The sequence below is a fragment of the Cyprinodon variegatus genome, unplaced genomic scaffold, assembly GCF_000732505.1.
Source record: "Cyprinodon variegatus isolate N-32 unplaced genomic scaffold, C_variegatus-1.0 Scaffold261, whole genome shotgun sequence".
NCBI classification, from domain to species: domain Eukaryota; kingdom Metazoa; phylum Chordata; class Actinopteri; order Cyprinodontiformes; family Cyprinodontidae; genus Cyprinodon; species Cyprinodon variegatus.
The window spans coordinates 879,205-906,920 of NW_015150714.1; the positions used below are offsets into that span (position 1 = coordinate 879,205).

The window sequence follows — 27,716 nt, forward strand, 5'->3', positions numbered from 1 at the left end:
TTGAGCATTAAAGTGTACCTCTTATTTTTCATTTTTGCAAAGCGGTCAATCACTAGACTGTGACTCAGCTCAGAAAGTTCTTCCTTTTCAAATGATAAAATAGCAAGATGATGGAGCCTATCTTGTCCCATTGTGGACCTCAGCCAAGTGTGGAGCCTTCTCAAAACACTGAATGACCTTTCACAACTCCAGCTGTTGACTGGGATTGTAAAAGGGAGATCTGGATGACCTGCGTTAGTGTTGGGAATATGATGTTATCAAGCAAGTTGAAAACACACTGCATATCCTTGATGACAAGGCTTTCTTTTTCAACCATCAAACCATTTTGAATTAAATGAACGTTTTTTTACTCCAAATTTGTGCTGGGGATAGTGGGACAACTTCACTTGTTTAGGACCATCATGTTTTCCCCCTAAGTCACTAATGTCCACTTCTTGTTTGTGGAAGCTGGTTTTTGCCCCCTCATCACCTTCATGGTCCTGTCTCTCCTGTCTCTCACCTGTCTCTTGCCTGTCAGTCTCGCCTCCTCCTCCCTTTCCTACTCCAGCACCTTCATTCTCATTCTCTACAGCAAACATTAAAAAAATGTAAATTTATATTCATGTAAATATCAGTCATATTGCTTATAACGTTGCTAATGTAACTGGTTAGCTTAAATCACTAATTCATTACGGGACCTTACCTCCCTCTCTCTCATCTTGTTTTACTGCTTCCCTGTCTCTGCTTCGTGTGAGAAATTTCCTGATATCCATCTACAAACCAGTGCAGTAATTTTCAGTTAGTAGCCTATAAATCATCTGGTTTCACTGGGAAAATAATAAAATTGACAGGTAAGAAACGTTACCAGAACTAAAAATGCGTCGCGGCCGCACAGTGTCCCATCCAACTCAGTTGAGAGCAACGCGTTAATTTACCTGCAGTTCATGCAGTGACATGCGCTGACGTGGGGGGCGCTATTACGTCCTCATTTTGGAATAGAAATATACATCTCCTCCGTTGGAATTATTTTAATAGATGCTTTAAAAAATGTATTACTGTTGCAAATATTCATGAGTTTTATACTGGGGCACAGCTCATTTATACTGGGGCACGTGCCCCAGTAAATGGGGTCTGGCGACGCCGATGACATAAGCCATATTGTTATATAAGCCGCAAGGTTGAAAAATGGGGAAAAAGTCGCAGCTTATAGTCCGAAAGTTATGGTACTTGCTTCAGCATTTGAATGTGACCGTCACGCATGTCACTTTGAAAACTAATCGATCTCGTTCCCTACACATCGATTTAGCAAATTGTAAAGGAATCGATTCAAAATCGATTAAATCGATTTTTTTTTTTTATCATGCCCTAATTCTTATGGTGCAATATGCACTGTTGCTCTTAAACCTAAATAACCTCTCAAACTCGCACCAAATGTCTCACTGCTGCAGTGGAGAGTGGCACGTCTGCACAATGCTTGCTCGCTCAAACTGATTTAAAAACAGGAACCGCATACATTCAACACATGATCTCCTGGACAAAGTGTAAGACCGAAAATAAATCACACACATTGCCATATGCACCCTGCTGCATGCTGTTCTTTTATTGCTTCATTTGCAGCTCGCCATGCTTTAAAGAGGACGTCTGACATAATTATGAAACAATAAGCTATGATTTCTCCTAAAACATCCAGCCGCAACGTAATACCCTCCCGAACATTTATGTCCCCGCAATAACCCAGAATTTATTCAGTGATCAATTTAGTCCTTGTAAATATTTGAAACATTCATTTTTAAATCAATACAAGACCGATTAAGTTAAGAATATGGCATTTTATTTTCTCTTTAAGTGAATTGTGATTTATGATGGATATAAAATGCTTCAAGCAGAAGATGAGGGTGCAACATGACCTTCTCATAAAACAAGATATACAAGGAGTCTTTAAAAAGAGGCAGATAACCGTAGTTTTTTAACTTTAGCATTTTTTAGATGACTTGTGAAAACTGTAGAGCAGCAGAGACTGTTTATTCCCAAGCTTGCACTGGTTTCACATTTACTAAAGTGAGCCAAATAAGGATCTACGGTTGAAGCAGTGATGAGGAACTCGTTGTGTTTTGACTCCCGTTGTGATAAGAAGTTAAAGGGTCTCATTCCGACAACCTCATTTCTACATATCATAGCAGTCAAAGCTCTCATGTACTTTAGCTGTTTGTCTACCAACAAATAATCCTTGCCTCCATACCGTGTTACAAACATGTGGAAAAAGTTCTTACTAGAAAAGCATTTAAAAGAGCTGCTCCCATTAAAATCTTTACAGTCTCTGGTTGCATTATATCAGGAAAACATGCAAGTGTAATGTTGCATCTCCAGTGGCCTCTAAAATCTATATTAGGTATGAGTATGGAGGGCAGTGTGAGTTCATCCTTCTAACTGCTTAGTTAAAATATTCAACGTACAGCCTGAATGTATGGAACCTGAAGCAGAATAAGCTTCCAAATTTAGCATGCAAGCAATCTTCATTGATTTTTGATGTATTGCACATTAGTATTTTTATAAAGATTGCAGTTTGATACCCTGTGCAGCTCTTCTGCAGCCATATTTGATGGCTTGGTTGTTGAAAGCATCAGGTCAAATTACAGCTGACTCCTCCTATCCGTCTACAACGCTTCTCCTCTAGGACTACCACTCAGAAAAGGCTCATACCTCCCTGGATTAGGAGTTCATTCCAGGTTCCTATTATCGTGTGTATAGTCGTGTTGCTCCTTACAGCCTAACATGTATTTTAATCCTTTAAATGACATGCAGTAGCATCTTTTTTATCTTTGCCAGTGAACCTGCCCGGGCGGTTTTCCGTGTTGAGGAGAGATGATGAAGTCCTCAAAAATTGAAGACTAAAATAAGAGAAATTCTCTGCCCTCAAATCTTCAAACCATCCCCTCGCATAATAGCAGAAATTGTATAAGAATTACAAATATAAATCCTCTCCACATTTTCTATTCTGAATTACTGTTACTCTCATCAAACAGCTGGCTATTACCACCAATCTGTGTGTTTGTGTTTTTTTCCGTCTCTCTTTTTTTTTCTTAAACCAACACTGTGTAACTTTTAGTCACTAGAGGTTCTAGGCCTGTAACATCCAGGTTCAGCAATGATGACTATACACAAAATGACTGTTTAGGAAGCTAATGGCAGATCATTTAGGATCAGCAGATTAAGAAGTCATTGTTTTTTTTTTTTGTAAAGACAAGGTTGTATTAACCCAGGCATCCCCAAAGTCGGTCCTTGAGGGCCGCTGTCCTGCAGGTTTTAGAGGTTTCCCTGCTCCAGCACTGCTGATTTACATTGATAGTTGATAAACAGGCTTTTGCTGAACTGCAATCATCAGAATCAGCTGTGCTAAAGCAGAGAAACCTCTAAAACCTGCAGAACAGCGGCGCTCGAGGACCGACTTTGGGGATGCCTGTATTAACCCCTCTAGATTACAGCATACAGCAGACACGTTTAAAGTCTCTCATGAGTTCAGTCTATCTGTTTTGTTGGCTTAAAATAGCTTTTTAGCGTTAGCTCTCAGATCTGAATCCATCGTTACATATGCAGGGATTTTAGAATAGCCACGTGCTGCATGTTGACCTGAAAAGTAATTTAATATATATTAAACTGGCTTACTAGCTTATTTTCGGACAGATGCACTTCGCATATGGCATAAGCCGCAGATTGCACACCCTCTGTCAATGCTCCTTCCCGCTCACACATGTCATGTGGAGCACTTGTGCAGTCATGTCAATCAATGAGAACTGTTCCACATTCACTGCTTCTCCTCCGCACGTCACCATCCACGTACACCTTCTCCACCCTTCACCATCAAAATATGGAGCCAGGCGATTTTTTGTTATGCTCCGGTTTGTTGGAACTACGACTACAGTAGATTGGTAACTACAACTGCATTGCCTGCTGATGGTGGTCAGAAGGCCCAGTGGAGCCGGTGTACGGCAGCAAGGGCAGCTGTGGCTACAATGTGGCTTGCCATCATCAGTGTGTGAATGACTGAATGTAGCGTAAAGGCTTTTGGTTTAAATCCTGTGACTTGCAAAAGTGCAGTAAAGGTATAGGCCATTTACAAATTGGAGCATAATTCTTATATGCTCCAAGGTCTTATAAACTAAGACCTTTTAATCAGATTATTGGATGAAAACTATTGTTACTTCAACATACCAGGAAGCCGATTTCTCACCTCGGTCAAAATATTTACTTTATACTGAGAGGCTTAAAACTTTCGTCAGATCCAGTCACACCAACTTCCAAAAGTGCATCTTAACAGCGTCTAAAGAAACTTCTTATTGTAGGCATGGCTGAAGCGATAATGAGTTTTTAAGTAGAGAACAAACCAATTTTGTATGATCCTAACTGTCCCTATTACAAAGACCCAAAACAAAAAGAAAATGCTTGGGCAGAAACATCTTTGGTTGATGCTGAGTTTTAATTATGTCATATTAAATTAAGCATTCATTACCACATGTTTTGCTCCTATGAATTGAATTATAATATATCGCGAATGCTCTCCTCGAGCTCCAAAGAAGTCAGACCGGCACAAGATGGGAGGAACCATGGAGGCTGCAGGCTTTGCTTTGTGCAGGCGGTCTGGAATGGAGTGGGATGGGGTGTAGGATTTCGGGTTTAGTCAGTCTGGCTTACCAGGCTGCCTCAAATGTGCCAAAGAATTCATAAAAATTAGAAATTGTTTTAGATTTATTAATGTCTTTGTTTGAAGTATAGTGATTTTTTTTTATTAAACAGTTTATTTGATTTAATTCTGTCAGCTTCAGTTTTCCATACACAGAAGAAAGGTCAGGCCTTTGAGTTGTGTGTTATGACTAAAATTATTTAAGGACAAACAGAAAACCCATACTAAGTTTCTTTTTATGGAAAAAAGGGCTTCAGAGCTGTATAAAAATGGTTATATGCTCTGTAATGTTTATTTAGATAAATTTGGTGTTTAAATTTGGTCTCAAAGGGATGACAACCTTAGAAAGGGAAAACATCCAACTTCAAAATCTACCAGGAATTAGTTTACATGGTCGAAAAGTGCCTTCTATGTGGAAAGAGTTTTTTGCTGGTTTAACAGTGGGACGTTTCTATCATTTCTGGGCCTCCAAAAAAACAACAACCCGGTTTTCTTTCTAATTATTGCTCAATGTGCGTCACTTTGACTCTCAGTTCAGGTATAGATGTTGATGCCAGGCTGGTGATGGCTTGCAGCCAGTTGGGCTGGAAGGTAGGACGCTCAGCAGGAAGGACGGAGTGACACAGCCACAGGACAGGCCGAGCTGCGAGAGCAGACATCACCAAATATGGCCATTTAAATGACTCACCAGCCTTGCAGACACTTGGACATAACGACATTTAAATTCAGAGACATTCTGACTCTGAAAACGTCCTACAAGCGCATCCTTGCGCTCGCAGCGGGTCCTTAAGGTCAGCGCAGAACCCAACTCTCTAATCGGCGTAGAGAAAGATGTCCACATCAACAAAACCACAGCTTCTCAAAATAGTCTTTTCATCCCTCTCTCCTCTCTGACAGTTTTCCCTCTCCCTCCCACCCCAAAAGCGAACCCCGGCAACTGCATGACGAAATGCCTGTGTCATTTCTGTTGACTGGAACGGCAATGCATGGGGATGAGACTCTCTGGTTTCTGCACCTATCTAATCTGCAGTCTGTGATGCTGTAAGCCGGGCCACTTTGATCTTTCTATACTCATCACTTTAAGCGTAGTCAGGTTCCTTTAGCAGGATGAGAACATTCTGGCATATCCAGCATCATAAAATAGCATTTCTTGATAACCATTACGTACGAATGTACATTCTGATTCCTTTCTGTGGCCTGCAGCTGCTAATTTGCCTGCCTGCTGTATCCACCCTAAATGACAGCTTACACAGCTTGACATCGGTGTAAACGGTTGTAGTGCCATACTGGAGAGCAGAGGAAGCGGCTCTCGATTCTGCTTCCTGCTTCTTCGCTGTAATGTGCCATGTGTTTACGGAGCACATCCAAGCTCGGTGAGCCTGCGTTGTGTTACGGAGCTCTTTATGTGCGGTGGCATGCTAAGACAGGAGCAGCTTTGCTATAACTTGTTTACATTCCTGACACAAACAGCAGAAGATTACGTCCTCTTCACCCCCCTTTCTGCTGTGTCCTCCACAGATGATTCCAAAGCACAGAAAGGTGTGCGGTTGTGCTCAATCGTAAAGAAGCAGGTGATCAAAGTGACAGAACATGATGAGCAGAGGGAGCTTTGACTGGGTACAAAAGGGCACGGACAGAAACCCAGTCGCTGCTGATAGCGAGGGCAAAAATACAAGAGGTGCAACAGATAAAACCAGTTCTTCAATATTATATCACCATTGGCTGTTAGCCTAAAAAGTGTATGTCCATCGTACCGGTATTAATAACCTGATAATATTCTGTGCTACTTCTGTTCAGCACATTGTCAGATGGGTTGGATCTTTTAAATAGTCTCCCGTTTTGGTAGGGAAACCACCGTTTATTATACCCTAGTTCAGCACCATCTTCTCGTATGAACAGTCTCCTGTAAATTTCCTGTATTATAAAATTATATAACACCCATTGATCTGCCTCTGCAAACGGAGCTACCGCTAGCATCACAAGTCAAAATCTTATCACCTTATTGTTTGCAATTGGTTGATAAGTGTTTATTTTAGATTTCTCATGCACGTTTTAAAGATCTGCTGGATATTGGAGCCTGACCGGGGAGGTTGGATGTCGTAAAAATTTCCCTTATTTTCAAATCCAAAACTTGACAGGGATGATCAATTACCTATGCTATGGGTTTTTTCTGTTCTTGAATTTCTATTCAAAAGTGGAACTGACCTAAACGAGGGTAGGTTCAGTTTGAAATCTTGACGAAACATCCCATCGTTTTAAAGAACATTGGTAGAATAAAGGGGTTCCTGTCAAATTAGGAAACAAAAAGACTGTTTCATAGTTTTATTTGAAGTTTGTGTGGTTAAGCTCTCTATTTTAAACAAAATATGTAAGCTTCTTACTATTCAAAAAACGCTGCCAGGGTCCTGTAGCCTGGGTGCTGTTCCGAACTTAGTCCCGCCCACAACGTTTGAGGTCGGGAAGTTCGGTCTGACATTGCTCAACAGTAGCGCGAGTATGCTCGCACAATATCTGGCGGGCCAATCAAATTGTCAGGGCGGGCTTTATACGATGATGGACAGATGATCAACAGTAACGTAATCAACCATGTATCCAAAGCGCTCTTGGGTGACAACAACAATGGCTGCCGCTGGAGAGTTGATGTGNACATCGATTTAGCAAATTGTAAAGGAATCGATTCAAAATCGATTAAATCGATTTTTTTTTATCATGCCCTAATTCTTATGGTGCAATATGCACTGTTGCTCTTAAACCTAAATAACCTCTCAAACTCGCACCAAATGTCTCACTGCTGCAGTGGAGAGTGGCACGTCTGCACAATGCTTGCTCGCTCAAACTGATTTAAAAACAGGAACCGCATACATTCAACACATGATCTCCTGGACAAAGTGTAAGACCGAAAATAAATCACACACATTGCCATATGCACCCTGCTGCATGCTGTTCTTTTATTGCTTCATTTGCAGCTCGCCATGCTTTAAAGAGGACGTCTGACATAATTATGAAACAATAAGCTATGATTTCTCCTAAAACATCCAGCCGCAACGTAATACCCTCCCGAACATTTATGTCCCCGCAATAACCCAGAATTTATTCAGTGATCAATTTAGTCCTTGTAAATATTTGAAACATTCATTTTTAAATCAATACAAGACCGATTAAGTTAAGAATATGGCATTTTATTTTCTCTTTAAGTGAATTGTGATTTATGATGGATATAAAATGCTTCAAGCAGAAGATGAGGGTGCAACATGACCTTCTCATAAAACAAGATATACAAGGAGTCTTTAAAAAGAGGCAGATAACCGTAGTTTTTTAACTTTAGCATTTTTTAGATGACTTGTGAAAACTGTAGAGCAGCAGAGACTGTTTATTCCCAAGCTTGCACTGGTTTCACATTTACTAAAGTGAGCCAAATAAGGATCTACGGTTGAAGCAGTGATGAGGAACTCGTTGTGTTTTGACTCCCGTTGTGATAAGAAGTTAAAGGGTCTCATTCCGACAACCTCATTTCTACATATCATAGCAGTCAAAGCTCTCATGTACTTTAGCTGTTTGTCTACCAACAAATAATCCTTGCCTCCATACCGTGTTACAAACATGTGGAAAAAGTTCTTACTAGAAAAGCATTTAAAAGAGCTGCTCCCATTAAAATCTTTACAGTCTCTGGTTGCATTATATCAGGAAAACATGCAAGTGTAATGTTGCATCTCCAGTGGCCTCTAAAATCTATATTAGGTATGAGTATGGAGGGCAGTGTGAGTTCATCCTTCTAACTGCTTAGTTAAAATATTCAACGTACAGCCTGAATGTATGGAACCTGAAGCAGAATAAGCTTCCAAATTTAGCATGCAAGCAATCTTCATTGATTTTTGATGTATTGCACATTAGTATTTTTATAAAGATTGCAGTTTGATACCCTGTGCAGCTCTTCTGCAGCCATATTTGATGGCTTGGTTGTTGAAAGCATCAGGTCAAATTACAGCTGACTCCTCCTATCCGTCTACAACGCTTCTCCTCTAGGACTACCACTCAGAAAAGGCTCATACCTCCCTGGATTAGGAGTTCATTCCAGGTTCCTATTATCGTGTGTATAGTCGTGTTGCTCCTTACAGCCTAACATGTATTTTAATCCTTTAAATGACATGCAGTAGCATCTTTTTTATCTTTGCCAGTGAACCTGCCCGGGCGGTTTTCCGTGTTGAGGAGAGATGATGAAGTCCTCAAAAATTGAAGACTAAAATAAGAGAAATTCTCTGCCCTCAAATCTTCAAACCATCCCCTCGCATAATAGCAGAAATTGTATAAGAATTACAAATATAAATCCTCTCCACATTTTCTATTCTGAATTACTGTTACTCTCATCAAACAGCTGGCTATTACCACCAATCTGTGTGTTTGTGTTTTTTTCCGTCTCTCTTTTTTTTTCTTAAACCAACACTGTGTAACTTTTAGTCACTAGAGGTTCTAGGCCTGTAACATCCAGGTTCAGCAATGATGACTATACACAAAATGACTGTTTAGGAAGCTAATGGCAGATCATTTAGGATCAGCAGATTAAGAAGTCATTGTTTTTTTTTTTTGTAAAGACAAGGTTGTATTAACCCAGGCATCCCCAAAGTCGGTCCTTGAGGGCCGCTGTCCTGCAGGTTTTAGAGGTTTCCCTGCTCCAGCACTGCTGATTTACATTGATAGTTGATAAACAGGCTTTTGCTGAACTGCAATCATCAGAATCAGCTGTGCTAAAGCAGAGAAACCTCTAAAGCCTGCAGAACAGCGGCGCTCGAGGGCCGACTTTGGGGATGCCTGTATTAACCCCTCTAGATTACAGCATACAGCAGACACGTTTAAAGTCTCTCATGAGTTCAGTCTATCTGTTTTGTTGGCTTAAAATAGCTTTTTAGCGTTAGCTCTCAGATCTGAATCCATCGTTACATATGCAGGGATTTTAGAATAGCCACGTGCTGCATGTTGACCTGAAAAGTAATTTAATATATATTAAACTGGCTTACTAGCTTATTTTCGGACAGATGCACTTCGCATATGGCATAAGCCGCAGATTGCACACCCTCTGTCAATGCTCCTTCCCGCTCACACATGTCATGTGGAGCACTTGTGCAGTCATGTCAATCAATGAGAACTGTTCCACATTCACTGCTTCTCCTCCGCACGTCACCATCCACGTACACCTTCTCCACCCTTCACCATCAAAATATGGAGCCAGGCGATTTTTTGTTATGCTCCGGTTTGTTGGAACTACGACTACAGTAGATTGGTAACTACAACTGCATTGCCTGCTGATGGTGGTCAGAAGGCCCAGTGGAGCCGGTGTACGGCAGCAAGGGCAGCTGTGGCTACAATGTGGCTTGCCATCATCAGTGTGTGAATGACTGAATGTAGCGTAAAGGCTTTTGGTTTAAATCCTGTGACTTGCAAAAGTGCAGTAAAGGTATAGGCCATTTACAAATTGGAGCATAATTCTTATATGCTCCAAGGTCTTATAAACTAAGACCTTTTAATCAGATTATTGGATGAAAACTATTGTTACTTCAACATACCAGGAAGCCGATTTCTCACCTCGGTCAAAATATTTACTTTATACTGAGAGGCTTAAAACTTTCGTCAGATCCAGTCACACCAACTTCCAAAAGTGCATCTTAACAGCGTCTAAAGAAACTTCTTATTGTAGGCATGGCTGAAGCGATAATGAGTTTTTAAGTAGAGAACAAACCAATTTTGTATGATCCTAACTGTCCCTATTACAAAGACCCAAAACAAAAAGAAAATGCTTGGGCAGAAACATCTTTGGTTGATGCTGAGTTTTAATTATGTCATATTAAATTAAGCATTCATTACCACATGTTTTGCTCCTATGAATTGGATTATAATATATCGCGAATGCTCTCCTCGAGCTCCAAAGAAGTCAGACCGGCACAAGATGGGAGGAACCATGGAGGCTGCAGGCTTTGCTTTGTGCAGGCGGTCTGGAATGGAGTGGGATGGGGTGTAGGATTTCGGGTTTAGTCAGTCTGGCTTACCAGGCTGCCTCAAATGTGCCAAAGAATTCATAAAAATTAGAAATTGTTTTAGATTTATTAATGTCTTTGTTTGAAGTATAGTGATTTTTTTTTATTAAACAGTTTATTTGATTTAATTCTGTCAGCTTCAGTTTTCCATACACAGAAGAAAGGTCAGGCCTTTGAGTTGTGTGTTATGACTAAAATTATTTAAGGACAAACAGAAAACCCATACTAAGTTTCTTTTTATGGAAAAAAGGGCTTCAGAGCTGTATAAAAATGGTTATATGCTCTGTAATGTTTATTTAGATAAATTTGGTGTTTAAATTTGGTCTCAAAGGGATGACAACCTTAGAAAGGGAAAACATCCAACTTCAAAATCTACCAGGAATTAGTTTACATGGTCGAAAAGTGCCTTCTATGTGGAAAGAGTTTTTTGCTGGTTTAACAGTGGGACGTTTCTATCATTTCTGGGCCTCCAAAAAAACAACAACCCGGTTTTCTTTCTAATTATTGCTCAATGTGCGTCACTTTGACTCTCAGTTCAGGTATAGATGTTGATGCCAGGCTGGTGATGGCTTGCAGCCAGTTGGGCTGGAAGGTAGGACGCTCAGCAGGAAGGACGGAGTGACACAGCCACAGGACAGGCCGAGCTGCGAGAGCAGACATCACCAAATATGGCCATTTAAATGACTCACCAGCCTTGCAGACACTTGGACATAACGACATTTAAATTCAGAGACATTCTGACTCTGAAAACGTCCTACAAGCGCATCCTTGCGCTCGCAGCGGGTCCTTAAGGTCAGCGCAGAACCCAACTCTCTAATCGGCGTAGAGAAAGATGTCCACATCAACAAAACCACAGCTTCTCAAAATAGTCTTTTCATCCCTCTCTCCTCTCTGACAGTTTTCCCTCTCCCTCCCACCCCAAAAGCGAACCCCGGCAACTGCATGACGAAATGCCTGTGTCATTTCTGTTGACTGGAACGGCAATGCATGGGGATGAGACTCTCTGGTTTCTGCACCTATCTAATCTGCAGTCTGTGATGCTGTAAGCCGGGCCACTTTGATCTTTCTATACTCATCACTTTAAGCGTAGTCAGGTTCCTTTAGCAGGATGAGAACATTCTGGCATATCCAGCATCATAAAATAGCATTTCTTGATAACCATTACGTACGAATGTACATTCTGATTCCTTTCTGTGGCCTGCAGCTGCTAATTTGCCTGCCTGCTGTATCCACCCTAAATGACAGCTTACACAGCTTGACATCGGTGTAAACGGTTGTAGTGCCATACTGGAGAGCAGAGGAAGCGGCTCTCGATTCTGCTTCCTGCTTCTTCGCTGTAATGTGCCATGTGTTTACGGAGCACATCCAAGCTCGGTGAGCCTGCGTTGTGTTACGGAGCTCTTTATGTGCGGTGGCATGCTAAGACAGGAGCAGCTTTGCTATAACTTGTTTACATTCCTGACACAAACAGCAGAAGATTACGTCCTCTTCACCCCCCCTTCTGCTGTGTCCTCCACAGATGATTCCAAAGCACAGAAAGGTGTGCGGTTGTGCTCAATCGTAAAGAAGCAGGTGATCAAAGTGACGGAACATGATGAGCAGAGGGAGCTTTGACTGGGTACAAAAGGGCACGGACAGAAACCCAGTCGCTGCTGATAGCGAGGGCAAAAATACAAGACGTGCAACAGATAAAACCAGTTCTTCAATATTATATCACCATTGGCTGTTAGCCTAAAAGGTGTATGTCCATCGTGCCGGTATTAATAACCTGATAATATTCTGTGCTACTTCTGTTCAGCACATTGTCAGATGGGTTGGATCTTTTAAATAGTCTCCCGTTTTGGTAGGGAAACCACCGTTTATTATACCCTAGTTCAGCACCATCTTCTCGTATGAACAGTCTCCTGTAAATTTCCTGTATTATAAAATTATATAACACCCATTGATCTGCCTCTGCAAACGGAGCTACCGCTAGCATCACAAGTCAAAATCTTATCACCTTATTGTTTGCAATTGGTTGATAAGTGTTTATTTTAGATTTCTCATGCACGTTTTAAAGATCTGCTGGATATTGGAGCCTGACCGGGGAGGTTGGATGTCGTAAAAATTTCCCTTATTTTCAAATCCAAAACTTGACAGGGATGATCAATTACCTATGCTATGGGTTTTTTCTGTTCTTGAATTTCTATTCAAAAGTGGAACTGACCTAAAAGAGGGTAGATTCAGTTTGAAATCTTGACGAAACATCCCATCGTTTTAAAGAACATTGGTAGAATAAAGGGGTTCCTGTCAAATTACCTGTAGGAAACAGAAAGACTGTTTCATAGTTTTATTTAAAGTTTGTGTGGTTAAGGTCTCTATTTTAAACAAAATATGTCAGCTTCTTACTATTCAAAAAACGCTGCCAGAGTCTTGACCAATACCAGGGAAATCTAACTAGTTCTTATATGGTTGTGTTGTCTCTCCATTTATAAAAAAAAAAAAAGAAAAGAAAATCTAAAATGGCATAGTTTAATGGTTCACTTCATGTTAACTGAGGGTGGAGCGAACACCCGAAAGACATGAAAGGAATGAAAACATTACGTTACCAGAGCTTTACAATCATTTTCATTTAAAGTATTCGTTTTAATTCAGAATTTTACTGGATTGTTTTATGAAAAGTTGAATTAACCTTCAGTGGAAATCATTTATATTCTGCAGTCTGCGAAGAAGAAGGGTGGCGGTGGGAGTTTGCCACGCCGTCTCAAAGGAAATCTTAAAGCTTTACTGAGCTCCTACTAACTGTCTTAGCCGTCTTAGCTCTCCATGTAGCCAAAAAGCTGTTCATCTGATCCTTAATCCGCTTCCATTTTCCTTCTTCTTGTCGCTGTCGTCTCATTTTCTTTCTGTTTTCTGTGGTGCGTTCTCCTGCTGTTTCTATATCGCTGCTTTCTTATTTATAATAGTGAAGCAATGTCTCATGTAAAGGGATTTGCTCTGCAGCTGCTGCTTGCACATTTTAAAATCTTGCATGGGGTTCTTGTATTGCATTACCATCGACTAAATGTGGCTAAAATCAATAGAATAATGAACAGTGTGGATTATATAATGCAGTGACAGTGCAGGCAGGAGATTTTGGGCTGCACAGTGACTCAGTGCAGTCAGAAGGTTCCGGTTTTGATTCCCAGCTCAGCGTCTTGGGGAGTGTTAGCGTAGTGGTTAGAGCACTGGGCTTGTGCTCTGAGGAGGTTCCATCTTTGAGCAAGGCCCTTAACCCCACACCGCTCTCTATGCACTGCACAGGGGCAGCCCAAAGCTCCCCAAAGAGGATGGGTTAAATGAAGAGTTAATTTCTCCATTGTGAGATCAATAAAGTTCAATTTCTAACTTCTAATTTTTTGTTTTTTTTCACTCGAAATTTGTATTTAAAGGCAAATGAAAGGAAACTGCTGATTGTTTCATCTCCTGTTCCTCATAAATGCATATAATTGGTATTTCCCCCTCCTTTAATCACGACAACTTTTCTGTTCTTAGATGAATACAAGATGAAGGGAGTAGAGGAGGTGAAGTACATGAGAGGGGAGGAAAACCGGGTGAACGCACGCAACCAAGAGAACCTGGTGAGACGCACACACTCCCACACAGAGCAGACAGTCCACTGACAGCCTGTCATCTACACACACTCAGACGTTCTTCTGACAGCTCATCAGCTCCAGCCTACAGCTGGACACACACAAACACACAGCATCTTCTTGCACAAGCACAAATAGAAATGCACTACGGCAAACGGAAAGCTTCCTCACAAGCAGGTGGAAACGGCAGTCTGGCGTGTGTGGAATGCGTAGGCTGAGCACATGGTCGGTTTCTCCCCACCATGGCTGAAATATTCTGGTTTTAAACCCATAAGGGAGGTCTCATGAAGTCACTTTGTTCTAAAACCTCATAAATGATTTTACTGCCCACTATGTCTTACCTGACAGTGTAAATAATTAATAACCTGAGACACATTATCTCTCGGAATAAATTTATTTCCTCCTCAGGACAGAAAAGCTCTGAACGTTATGACGGTGAGATAGGAGAACTTCTTTTTTTTTCCTTCATGTAGATGGACATCCTGGCAAGTGTTAAAACGATAATAATAAATCCTGATTGTAAAAAACAAGAGGATTGGACTATAGGAAAAATACAACTTTATTTAACAATGAAAGCAGAAGCCGAGCCTGATTATTCTTTATAAGCTACAAACCTACTATCTGATCTAGAGTTTACCCAGAACACACTGTGGCTTCTATGTTTTATATCGATTTATGAAGACAAAACTCAAATGTTTTCCAAGGAGAAGCTTAAAGCATCTAATAGAGCTGCACTTCCTCTCAAAAATAAATGGTAGCATGTCTGCACACCTACCAAGGGATATATGTCAAACCTAAATTAAAAGGCCAGACAAAGGCGGTAGAGCTGGAGGAATAATCAAAAGGCTCCTGGTACCTGGAGAAGCTGCAGAGATCCAATGATAAGGCTGGAGAATTAATAGCAGGACAACAATCTCTGAAGCACTTAATAAATCTGTTTTTTTATGACAGAGTTGCAAGAAGAAAGCCACATGTGAAGAAGCCACAAGCTGCAAATGTAAAATGAATTTGGGTTAGATGAGAAGTAAATGCACCACTATAAAGGAGATGGCTACATGTTTAACTTTTGGCCAGTAGGTGGCGCATTTGCTCGCCCTCTGTCATTTCAACTTCAAATTGTACCATATGCCAGCCATTGGGCAGGTTTTGGTAATGATTGCTGTTACCATTAGGAAAAAAAATGAACTTGCCTGTCCAGGAGGAAAGTGGAAACCTCCATGTGGCTTCTGAGCCTCTTGCTTAAGTCAATGTTCAAAGGCTTCATGAGGATCATCTTTGTTTTGCTTATTTCTTTGCCTCTTTTTTTATGGCTTGAATGTGAAAAATGTAACACTGAGAAAGAGCCATTACTCAGAACTTTAACACATGACTTTAACCTACAAGAATCCTTTCTTGTTGACGTCATCATAACCAGTGTATATTTTGTCCTGGATTTATAGAATAGTATATAAACTATACTTTTGCTTTTCAGTCATAATTATACTTTTATTGTGCACCACTCTAGATGTTTAATGTTTTTCTTGATTTTGTTTTTTTCTTGATTTAAAAAAATATGGAACACTTTGATGGAAACCAGTACTACACATCCTGTAAAACACATCACACTGTTAGTGGCAGCACCATCCTGTGGCTTCACAAGGAAAGTAGAGGCAGTCTGACTTGATGGATGGATGGATGGATGGATGGATGGATGGGATGAAACACTGGGCAATCTTTGAAGAGTACTTGTTAGAGTTGGAAAGTGTTTAATTCCTGCAGGAGAACAAACCTAAACCTAAAGAAAGCTACGAATGAAATGCTTCAGCTCGAGAGATGTGTTAGAATGGCCTAGTTAAAGTACAGATCGTAATTCAATACTGAATCTGTGGAACGCTTGGAAAAAAAGTGCTTCCATTAACTGCAGCAAAAGATGAATTTACACAGTAAAGACTTACAGGAGCTGAAAATACACATTTTTTTTATTTTATCCATGCATGATTTATACTAAACAAAACTTTAAGATGAAAAAGAGAAAATTCCTTTTTTCCTCCATTTCCTTGGGTTATCAACACTAACTCCCTGCAGGAGACTGGACACGGCGCACCTGCAGAAACACTGACTGTAGCTGACCTTGATTAGAGCTGATAGTCTGTTTTATTAGATGTTCCTACATTATATCTGTGACCCATGTCCTCCAGCTGCTGGATGAGTGCATAGTTCAATCATTCAGGTTTTGATTTGTCGGTAGCTTGGCTTCCCTGCCGATATGAGTCATTTATTTGGGATGTGTTCTGTCTGCTGATGTTGAAAACTAAGGATGTGTGTTTTCACTCTCAGGAGAAGAGCAATGCGGAGCACAGGGGCAAACTGCAGAAGGAGGCGGCTGCAACAAACCTCAAATCTAGGTAAGCTGACGGCCTCAGCCTCTAGATCTACTCCAGAAATGTTTTGTTAATCTACCAACGGATGCGTTTATATATTGGATCATACTGGATGATGGATTCAAGGAAAAGGCAGAATGAATTGTCACAGGAAGCTGTCCAACCGTGTGGTGCCAACATGTCCGACATGAGCGATTACAAAAAGGGGTTTAGAGCGGGGAGAGAAAGCTAACCCTCCATTGTGTCAAATATCACAGCCTCCACTTAACTTTAATCATCCAGGTTTTTATTTATTATTCCTCTGAGAGGCCGGCAGCACTCAAACAAATCTGTTAAAGGGCTATTCCACTCAATGCGATGTAACATGAAATCACACAAATCAAACAATCAGCATGTTTTAGGTTAAAGTTTTTACAAAAAGGAAATATCGCTGTAAGATTCCTTTAAATGAAATAACTATATTCTGAGAATGGATAATGGATCATATATATTTGCATTTCCAGACCTTATTTCCTGTTCTATTGGATAGGAGTTAAATATATCTATCCACTTATCTTTGTCCTTCACCTCTCTGTCCATCTGTGCGTACATTTATGCAAACCTATATACATGCATAGATACATAACCTCAAACTGTCCATTTAACCTGCCGTTTGCTGTAGACAAATATATACCATGAATTAAAAAATGAATGTTTGCTTTAATCTGTCAGAAAGAGGGGTCTGTGAAAGTACAGTTTTCTTATTTTGGAAAACAATGATGCAATAAGGTCCTATTTAACCTAAACTGGAATAACTAAAGTTTTTTTAATGCTGAAAATTATCTTTAGTGCTACTATTAAAGTTAAAGGAGAAAATCTTATTTTTCTCTCTGAAAGCACCACAGGATAAGACGTAAGGAATGGTTTACATTTATTGATGGAGGATCTGCTCATGTGTTGGTTCATTACTGTGACCTTTTATTAAACTATCACCTCCTTCACAGTGCAACTCCTGTAAGTAAATAATCTGAAGTGTCTGGCTTTTGTAAAGCAGCTTCGCAGGTCCACCTCAGGAATGATGGCAGCTATGCGTTGCACATTATTTGTCCTTTCAAGGACTGTTGTAACCATATCTTTTTTTTTTAAAATTGAATTATTATTCCAATTCCTCAGTAGGTTCTGAAACGGATAATATCTTGGCCTGTAGTGGGAGCGTTTATTCGTGCTTGCTCTGTGGGGGGTGGGTGTGTAATGGAAAATTCTCATGATGTATTTGTTGCCTCCCTTCTCCTCCTCCTCCTCCGACTTCCTCTCTCCCTCCCTCCCTCCCTGCCTCTGTCTCCCCCAGTATTCACACGTCAGAGAGCCAGCAGGAATTTTTCAGGATGCTGGATGAGAAGATTGAAAAGGTGAGATCTGTGTGTGTCTTCAATGGTGGGAGGGGAGGCAGTTTAGGTGGATGTAGATATGATTAAAAAAGGGAAAAAAACATAAAATGAAGACACAAAACATAAAGAGACCCTTTCTCCACATCATCATTCTATGTTTAATCTCAAGAAGAAACTGCTGATCACTGTGCCGTATATGAACACTGGTTTTTGTTACTTGCTGGTATGACTGAAAGCTCAGGCACAGACCCTGTGTTTTACAGTGAACCAAGAAATGACTCATTTTTATTTTTGCCCTCTGCTTAGAGCACTTTTGTACTTGCAGCTAAATTTAAAGAGAATCTCGTCATTTCCTGAGAGATGAATGTCATATTGTCAGCTGGTAAAGGTTGTGCATATTGCTCTCAGTTCACACTATTGTTTTCTACATTCAAACCAGATATTTGGGTCTTTAAGCAGCCTTGGTGACACGCATCTTTTTTTAGTCAGCCAGATAATGTTTTTGTGGCAAGTATGACACAGACTTTATTTAGCGTTTGCTTAGAGTCCATCTGGAAGTCCATCTGTGCCCAAGTTTGTATGGAGCTGCTGCTTCAGTATCTCTATATGTTCCCTTTTCTTTAGATGCCATCTATTTTTGTGAAGTGCAGTAATATCTGCTGCAGTCATCCACCCCCACAGCATGATGCTGCCACCGCTGTGCTTCAAAGCTGGCTAGCTTTTCCCTCATTCCTCCAAATGTGAAAATGATCATGATGTCCAAACATTTACTTTTTTAAGTTTAATCAGACTAAATGATATTTCCCCAAAGATTATGGTAACTGTCTGAGTGGAGCTGCAAACTGTAATCTGGCTTTATCAGTTGTATTCCTACCTCACAGGTCAGCCTTTCAGTTAATCTCTGCACAGAACTCATTTAGCTCAGATCAAGAAGCAAATTTCACACTAAAACAATTTCCCTCCATTAACTATCTGACCTTTATTTAAAAAGTTTTAGAAAAGGATAAACCAGAACTGTAGATCACATAAGTCCTCATCCTGGCTGATATTTTTGTTAAAGGAGCCATAACTTGGTATATTTACAAATATAGTCCTCATGAAATTGTCTTTAAATTCATGTTAAATCATTTCAAGAATAAAAATCATTAAATGAAGCTCATTTTGACCTTTTTTCATACTTGTACTTCATACTGGAAGGACACCAAAACGCATAAGTTACCGTAGTCAATCAATTTACCATATTAATGTTTAAGTCAGCAATAGAAAATAGGGCTGCATGATTTAAGGAAAATCTCTGCTCTCCACTCATGGATTGGCTATCATTCTCTGAGCTTTAGAACAATTTCCACGTCCAATATCTAAGTGACATGCAAATTGTGAAATTTTGTCATTAGAAACATTATAGCCCACCAAATATTTAGGTAACTACAAATACAGGGCCAGCCAAAATGATTGATTCCCCTATTAAAGACATATAGAAATCATTTGAATTATAGTAGGAAGGACAGTGCCCATTTTTTCCACTGGTTGGCAGACCCAAGATGCCAGTCTAAATTAAAGTGAACTTTTAATTCTGTTTTAACCTCCTTTATTCTGGGAAGTTAAACATGGGTCCCTGTCTGGCAGAGTGGCAAATCAAAATGTCCCTCAGTGTCAAGTTATATCTATACCCCAATAGAAACACATAGCTTTGTATCTCTGTTCCTTGAAACCAAAACACGCACACACACACACATATATCTATTTATATATATATATATATATATATTAGGGATGGGCGATATGGACTAAAAAAGTATCATGATAATTTCTCTTATTTATCACTGTAACGATAAGCGACGATAAAAACTACCAGCTAAATATGTTGTATTATAAATCTGTCACTAAATTCTGTCTTGAAAGCCCTACAAAATACTAGAAACCACTGAACTATATCAATTAAGTTCAAGTACTGCACCTGTACTGCAAAACTGTAGCGATACCAATCAAATAAGTCTGAAATATGAGAGACCAAATTCCAAATTTATTCAAACGATGCAAACAGCAAAACTAACTTGGCTTATTAAAAAAATATAACCTGATAAATAGTCATCTCATGATAAAAACGATAAATTGAAATTGTTATTGTGGGGAATTTCTATATCGCACACGATAAAATATCGCCCATCCATAATATATATATATATATATATATATATATATATATATATATATATATATATATATATATATCCTGTTAGGTTTGTGTTCACCTTTGATAGTACAACAATGTTTAAGTGAGATTTAATGAGGAAGTGTACGTCCGCTTCAATCTCCATCTTCCAACCAGCTGCTTGTTTTCATATGGTTGCATAAAACAACACAGCAAGTAAAACAATGCAGGAAAAACCATCAAACAAGCACAATACCACTTTAAAATCAGATAATCCAAATAGTGTTAACTGTGTTTTTAAGGCAATAACAACTAGCTCATTGTGCGTGATTAGTATCTCTTGCACAACAGGCTGAAGACAAAAGCGCCAACTGAGCCAGATTATTCTACATATTAGCTTGTTCTTGTTATACAGTATTAGGCTACATTTTATCTTTAAGTTTATACTCATAGGAGTCAGGTGACTTATCAGGATCAGTAAAAAAAAATTGGTTTTGCCAAGTCAGCGCACATAGCATAAATATCTGTTGAAAATGGTACTGAAAAATAAATGAAGTAATAATACAATGTTTAAAAAATGAAGCTTTATTAATTAGACCAATTCAATTCACTTTATTTATATAGCGCCAATTCACAACACAAGTCATCTCAAGGCACTTTACAGAGACAATTCAACCAGATCAAAATGATTTAAAGTTTTCTATCCTAGTAAAAACAGTTGATTGCATCGACTCATTGACTCGAAGGCTCTGAAGATCAGAAATAATTCAAATAGAAAAAGTTAATTTATTGATTATCTGGTGGATTTGATGGTTTTCAGCTAACATAACCTTCTAAAATATTTACACACTCACACTAAGCATGCTTGTAGCAACAGTGGAGAGAAAAGACTCCTTGAACCTTGGGTTCAAGGAGACAGAAACAGAGATACAAAAGGCAACTGAAAAAGGCGTCCCCATCCATATTTATGGTGTCGAAGAATAGAAAGCCCATCTGACTGACTCCAGAAGTAACCACTTATGTGTTAGTCTCTTTTGTGGCCTTCATGGAAGAAGTTTTTAAGGATGTTTCACAGGAAAAACAAACATCTGAAGTATTTGACACATTTGCTTACATATGACTAAAACTGAGTTGTTGTTTTTTTACCGTCATGTCTGTCCATAATCTGGGAGCACCATGTTTTTCCCTGTATTTGCTGCCACTCTGTTTCACACTGAGAAGACATGGGATTGATTTCCACTTTTATGCTGATGATTGCCAAAAGTATTTGTCCCTAAAGCAGGGGTATGGGTTTTCATTAAAGTCTTTATTAAACTGTTTAGACAACATTAAAGACTGGCTGGCCCTGAACTTTTAAAATTTTATCCAGAGGAAAACTGAGTTTATAGTGTTTAGGCCTAATCACCCTAGTGACTCCTCTACTATAGACCTAGGACCCCTGACACCATATTTTAAATCGACTGTCATGAACTTAGGTTTTAAGGTGGACATTGATTTTAAATTGTGAAAGTAAATCTGAGCAGTTCAAATCTTTTATCTGTTACCGTAAGTCAATTGGCTAAACGAAAACATTTTCTTTCCTGGCAACCCTTTGAAACAATTATATATGCTTTTATTTCATCTCAATTGGATTACTGTAGCGGACTCTATGTTGGTGTGTGCCAGTCTTTGCTGTCTCACCTACAGCTGGTGCAAAACGCTGCTGCTCGTCTTTTAACGGGAACTCCTAATGATCACATTACTTCTGTCCTGGCCTCACTCCACTGGCTGCCTGTTCATTTTAGAGTTGATTTTAAAATTCTTCTGTTTGTTTAAAGTGCCTAAATAACCTTGCTCCATCTCACCTCTCTGAGCTTCTTCACCCCTGTTTGCCTCCTCGGTCCCTCAGGTCAGCAGCTCCTGCAGGTACCGAGGTTAAAGAGGAAGCTCAGCGTTCTCTATCGCTGCTTCTCGTTTATGGAGTAGCCTCTCGCTGTGCATCAGGGAGGCTCCTTCCCTGCAAAATTTTAAAACACGGCTCAAGACTTACTTTTATTCATTGCCTTTAACACCTGTAGGACTTAGTTGTTGTGACCTTGCTTATTTAGCTTAAACAAATTCATATTTGCTTAATTTATATTTGTATGCTGTATTTTATTACTTTTATTGTGTTTTATTATTTTTAGCTATTATCTGCATTTTGGTTTTGTAGCTGTTTTAAAACGCTCTACAAATAAAGATGATGATCTAAAGCTACACTAGATGAGATTATAGCCATGTTTTTCAAACTGTGGTATAAGAACCACTGATATGTCGGTCATTGTAGTCAAAAGTAGTAATAGTAGTATAATAGTACTAATGACAGGTAATAGAACTTGATTACTCTACTTCATGTTCACTAAAATGTTTAATATTGTTCTCATGCTAAAGATTAAATGATACAAATGATCAAGCATTAAAAACAAATGGTTAATCTATTCGTAGTTCAGCTATTTACAGGTTTTATATGTTTTTCTTCCTTTCAGAACATTTAAAGTCACATAAGACATTGAACTAGGGGGCAGAAATCTTTAATATATGATAGAAATCTGTAGTAGCTATATACACAATATTGCAATAAAATCCTTCCTGATGCTTTGCAGGAAGAGGTTTCCTTTAAATCCTCAATTTATGATGCAGCCTTGGCATTGGAATCTATTTCTGTTCGGGGGAGAGACGGGCTTTTAGGGACGCTTTGAAGAGAGGAGCAAAGCAGACAGCTCCTCACCTCCATGAAGGGAGAACTCACCTGTCAGCATTTCACTATCTCACTCAGCATCTCCTGATCCAGCTCTGGGCGTTTATTTGAATGTGATTGAAGTAACAGGTGCTGTGTGAAGACGGCCCATTAAACCAGCTTTATTCACCCTGTTTCTTCTGTCTTGCTGTGTTTTTAGGGGCGAGACTACTGTTCGGAGGAGGAGGAGGAGGAAGACGGGACATAGCACACCGGCCCCCACAGAGTCAAACCCTCCCCCCCACAGACAGCCTCATTGAGTGTGTGTGTATGTGTGCTTGAAAGAGAAAGTTTTAATCAGTGTTTTTACAGGGGAGGCATTGGGTGTGACAGGACACCGTTGGTGTGTGTGGGGGTGTGGAGCTTTCTGGACCTATGGCAGTGATTCTTTAAGTGCAAATCAAAGAAGGTATGGGACAAAGTTGACCTTCGTCACGGAATACAACGCTCAGCACCTCACTCCTTCAGGCTGACGCAGAGACAATGGACAGATTGTCGTCTGACCTGTTGGGTCAAGCAAATACTTCCTTTATTCGGACTTCGCCGCCCTCCACCTGTCCGTCTGTGTTCGTCCGTGTCCTCCTCAGTGGCATGACCCTATAAATATAACTCATGCAGTGGGACTAAGGAACCTCTGAGTGGATATCCATTAGAGATAAGTGTCTCTGTGGGTGTGTTGAGGACTGGAAAACCCCTGAAGCTGAAAAAAGAGGAAGATTGTGGTGGATCTTTGCTGAACTTTATAGTCCGACTACCTTCAGCCAAGCTCGCCTTGTCCACATGGGCTGAAAAGGAGAGGGAGGAGAAAGAGGGATAAATATGGAATATTTTAATATGAGAGTAAGGAGGGAGCTAGTAGTTTAGAAACTCCTGAATTCCTCCTTCCTTTTTAAATCAAACATGGTTTATTGTTTTTTTATTTTATGTCACAGCCACCTATTCAGGATAAACGTATCCCTTTTTAATGTTTGACCTTATCTTGGTCTTTACTTCCATCATAGTCTGTCATTGTCTTTTTCCAAAATGAAGCTCCAAACTTTAGCCCTTCCTCCTTTAAAGCGCCCTGTCTTACACACACACGCACACACACACGAAAGAGGTTTTTTATGTTTTATATAGAGAAACACATTCGCCTTATTTCTGTGTGGAAGACAGATGTCACACTTTCCTTACACACATTTTATTATCCCATTTGCAGATGAATATGTGCATTAATCAGAGGTACCCATAGAGCTTATTTCTGCCATCAGTCACTATTCACAGTTTTACATCCCTTCATAAACATTAAAACAACAAAAACTTGGATGAGCTTCAAGTGAGAATTTGTGGTTGTTCCTGAAACACACCTATTTTTTTGTTGTTGTTTTTTCTTCCACCATCTTTACTTGGATACGCCCTGTTGTATAATTTTTGAATATGTTTTATTTTCTATTAAAGATGAAAATGTAGGCGCGCTGAATTTTGTCTTTTATATGTGCTTTCTTTACTACAGTTAGGTGATGGGTGCCTTTAAATAGATGCTGCCAACATTGCTTTAAAGCTGCAAGGTTTTGCAATGCCCCCTGCTGGTGTAATATCAACACTGCAGCCCAGTAAGTTCAGGGTGCAGTTTAATTTACAAACACAGCCTGGCCACATTATTAGGCAGTTGCTGTTGTAAGGCCATTTCAGTTTAGTTCACAAAGTAGATTCAAAAAGTTTTCTGACATTCCTCACACATTTACGGTTCATGCAGACATGTTGGGAAACTGTTACTAATGTTCAACAGAAGATGCGTGCTTCATCCTATTGAAGGGGTAAACGGGGTCAATGCTTTGGTAGGATGGAGTGTTTAAATGTTGCTCAGTTGTTGATTAGGGGCCCAAAGTGTGTCAAATAGTGTTTTGTTTTGGCCCCTTTAACTGGAGAATCGTAGGCATCTGACATTTTTGTCAGGTTTGCAGGTATAAACTAACTTCTTTGGAGGTTTAAATTGGTTTAGCTAAAATTTATTTTTTCTTCACAACTTTTTTCTGTTAAAATGCTCCTTAGAGGGTTTTCAAATAAAACCACTAAAAGCACATTACATAGCCCAGTGTGAAAAATGAAAAAGACATTAAAGCAGATATTTCCCTTTTTATTATTTCACCGATATATAAGGTCTTTATCTCTTGATGAATACGATGATCTCGTGCTGACATATATCATGAGAAATTGATTTTGTTGTTATCTTCAGTAAAGGGCCCATAACATGGTCAATTCTACAGGGGTATTGGCCCCTGTATAGAACTGCCCATGGGCACACACCTGTCTATACAAGGTTCCACATTGAACAGTTCATGTCAGAGCACAAACATCAAGCATGAAGTCAGGTGAGATTGTGTTGAGGCACAGATGGATTTCTGCTCCAATCATGGTCCCAATGAGGACAGTAGCTTTCGTTTCAAACCACCTGATGCTTTATGAACAAGTAAGTTGACATCATGAACAAACTTCTCAAAGTGTCTCACGTTTGAATGTTACCTTTTCCAGCAACATGTTTTAGCCCCTTCCAAAGATGCTCAATAGGATTTAGGTCAGGGCCCATAGAAGGCCACAGAATAGTCGGTTTCCCCTTAACCATTCATGGGTGTTCTTAGCTGTGAGATTTTAGGTCATTATCCCGTTGCCAGACCCAGGACCTGCGACTGAGTCTTAACATTTCTGACACTGGGCATCACATTTCTCTGCAGAATCCCTGGATCATCTTGAAATTCCATTGTACCCTACAGAGATTAGACCCTCTGTGCCAGATGAAGCAAAGCAGCCTCAGAGCAAACGGAGCCGCCTCCTTGTTTCACAGAAGGGACTGGTTTCTTCTCTTGATATGCTTAATTTTTTCATTGAGGAAAGAGCTGATCGGACTTGGCAAAAAAATCCATCTTTGTCTAATCTCTCCATAGGATATTCTCAAAAAAATTTTGTGTCTTGAACTTGAGGTGCAATCTCTTTAAAAAATTTTCCGGGCTATTTGGTTAGCATTCATATTATCCATCTGTTTATTATTGATTTTCCTCCCAGGGCCAAATCAAGGAAGGTTGGCTAAAGTCCCAAGGATCTTAAATATCTGAATAATATGCCACTGTAATCATATGAACATCAAGCTGCCTGGAAATATTATTATAGGCGTTACCTTTAACATGCTTTTCTATATACCGGTATATATATTTTTTCTAATCTCCTGAGACAACTCTTTCATTATCTTCCTCTGGTCCATTTTGAGTGCAGTAGACACCATGTTACCCAACATCACAGTGACTACCTGTAGCCCTATATATGGGCCCACTGACTGATTACAAGATTGTAGACTCTGTCAATCAGGTCACTTTACTCTGAGCGAGGTCAGCTCAGAGTTGAACATAAGCTTGAGTATGAAGCAAGTCCTCATCAATGGAAGACAGATAATAAAATCCACCATTCAATTGAGAAAAAATATATTAATAAAACATAAAGTAGCTTTAAATGTCATTATCTAAATAATGAATATCTTTTTGCCTCATGTTTTAAGAAGTGGGAGAAATATCAAGTTTTTAGTTTCAGATTGAAATAAAATTTTCCCTAAAAATTTGTACAATAAATTATGAAAATATGTCAACATTTAAGCACCAGAAATTCAAAAATGGAAATTAAAATACTGCTCCCTGTAACAATTTGATATAGTAAATGTATTTTCAATATAAAGTTTAGAAAAACATACCTGCTACAAATACGTAAAACTGTCTGTAATGAGATGTTTATTGCTGTAACTAGTTTGTATTGATCTAATAATTTGCTTTTCACATTCTTTTTAAACTTGGGATTTTTATACACAACTAAAACTTTAAAGGTTTTTTAGTTAAAAGAGCACACAAAAAAATAAAATAAAAATACAGCTTAAGTTGTGTGTTTTTGTAAACCAGGGGCAGAGCCAGCAAATTTACATATGGGGTGTGCAGGCAGGGAACAGTGCACACTGAGAGGTGGCTGAAAACTAACAGTCTTCAAAACCAGTTCAGGGTCAATCCATAAATATAACATAAAAACACTTCACTAACAGGAAAATGAACAGGTGCAACATCTGTATTTTTTAAATAAATCTGTAAAGAAAGACCAGATTTTTATTAAGCGCATCTGAATAAATCTATGCATGATTAAACATACTTACTGTTTGAATTAATACTCTATGCTTCTGCATAATATACACATTGATATGGTTTTAGAAGTTATTCTTTAATTACTTAGACTCCTTGATGACCTGCAGAGACACATAACTTTCCCTTCTCCCCAAAAGTACACAAAAACTAGCTCTCAAAAGAGCATGTTGGTCATCTTTAATGTTGGCATATTGATGAAAACATTCAATAACAGTATTTTCCTTGTTAGTTTATATTTAATATTTAACAATATATCAAATGTGTCAGAAGTCTCTTTTTGTGATAGTTGCTGCTATTTTCTGGTTCAGAGGGGAATTGCTTGTTCCAGAGGTGGTAAAATCCATAAACATGGGAACAAGAAATCACCTGGTAGGAGAGGCCAAAGATCTGGCTAAGGGTGACCGTTGCATCCCTTAGCTCCATCCCTGTTCTACACATGTGGATATAGGACCTTTTTGTCAGAAAATCTAGGATATACCTAGTATTAAATCAAAACTAGCATTAGTGACAACTAAATATGTTTTCATCCATTTTTCAGGTCACCAGCAATGCTACCGAGCAAAAATGTCAGTAAAAAACTAACTATTCAGTAAGTGTTGCTTAACCCCTAGAACCCTAAGGACCCACCGGTGGGTCC

At 39.3% G+C, this 27,716-nt stretch overlaps 1 protein-coding gene across 1 annotated transcript in view; it reads left to right on the top strand.

The window, feature by feature from the left end:
* The window catches only part of LOC107089731 (uncharacterized protein C1orf21 homolog), a 52,171-nt gene extending 27,790 nt beyond the window's left edge, over positions 1 to 24,381 (top strand). Inside the window, exons 3-6 of the mRNA XM_015382671.1 lie at positions 14,197 to 14,282; positions 16,611 to 16,678; positions 17,982 to 18,042; positions 23,089 to 24,381. Coding sequence (XP_015238157.1) covers positions 14,197 to 14,282; positions 16,611 to 16,678; positions 17,982 to 18,042; positions 23,089 to 23,136 — 263 coding nt within the window. The 3' untranslated portion in view covers positions 23,137 to 24,381. The remainder of the gene's footprint in view (positions 1 to 14,196; positions 14,283 to 16,610; positions 16,679 to 17,981; positions 18,043 to 23,088) is intronic.
* Positions 24,382 to 27,716: the final 3,335 nt, after the last annotated feature.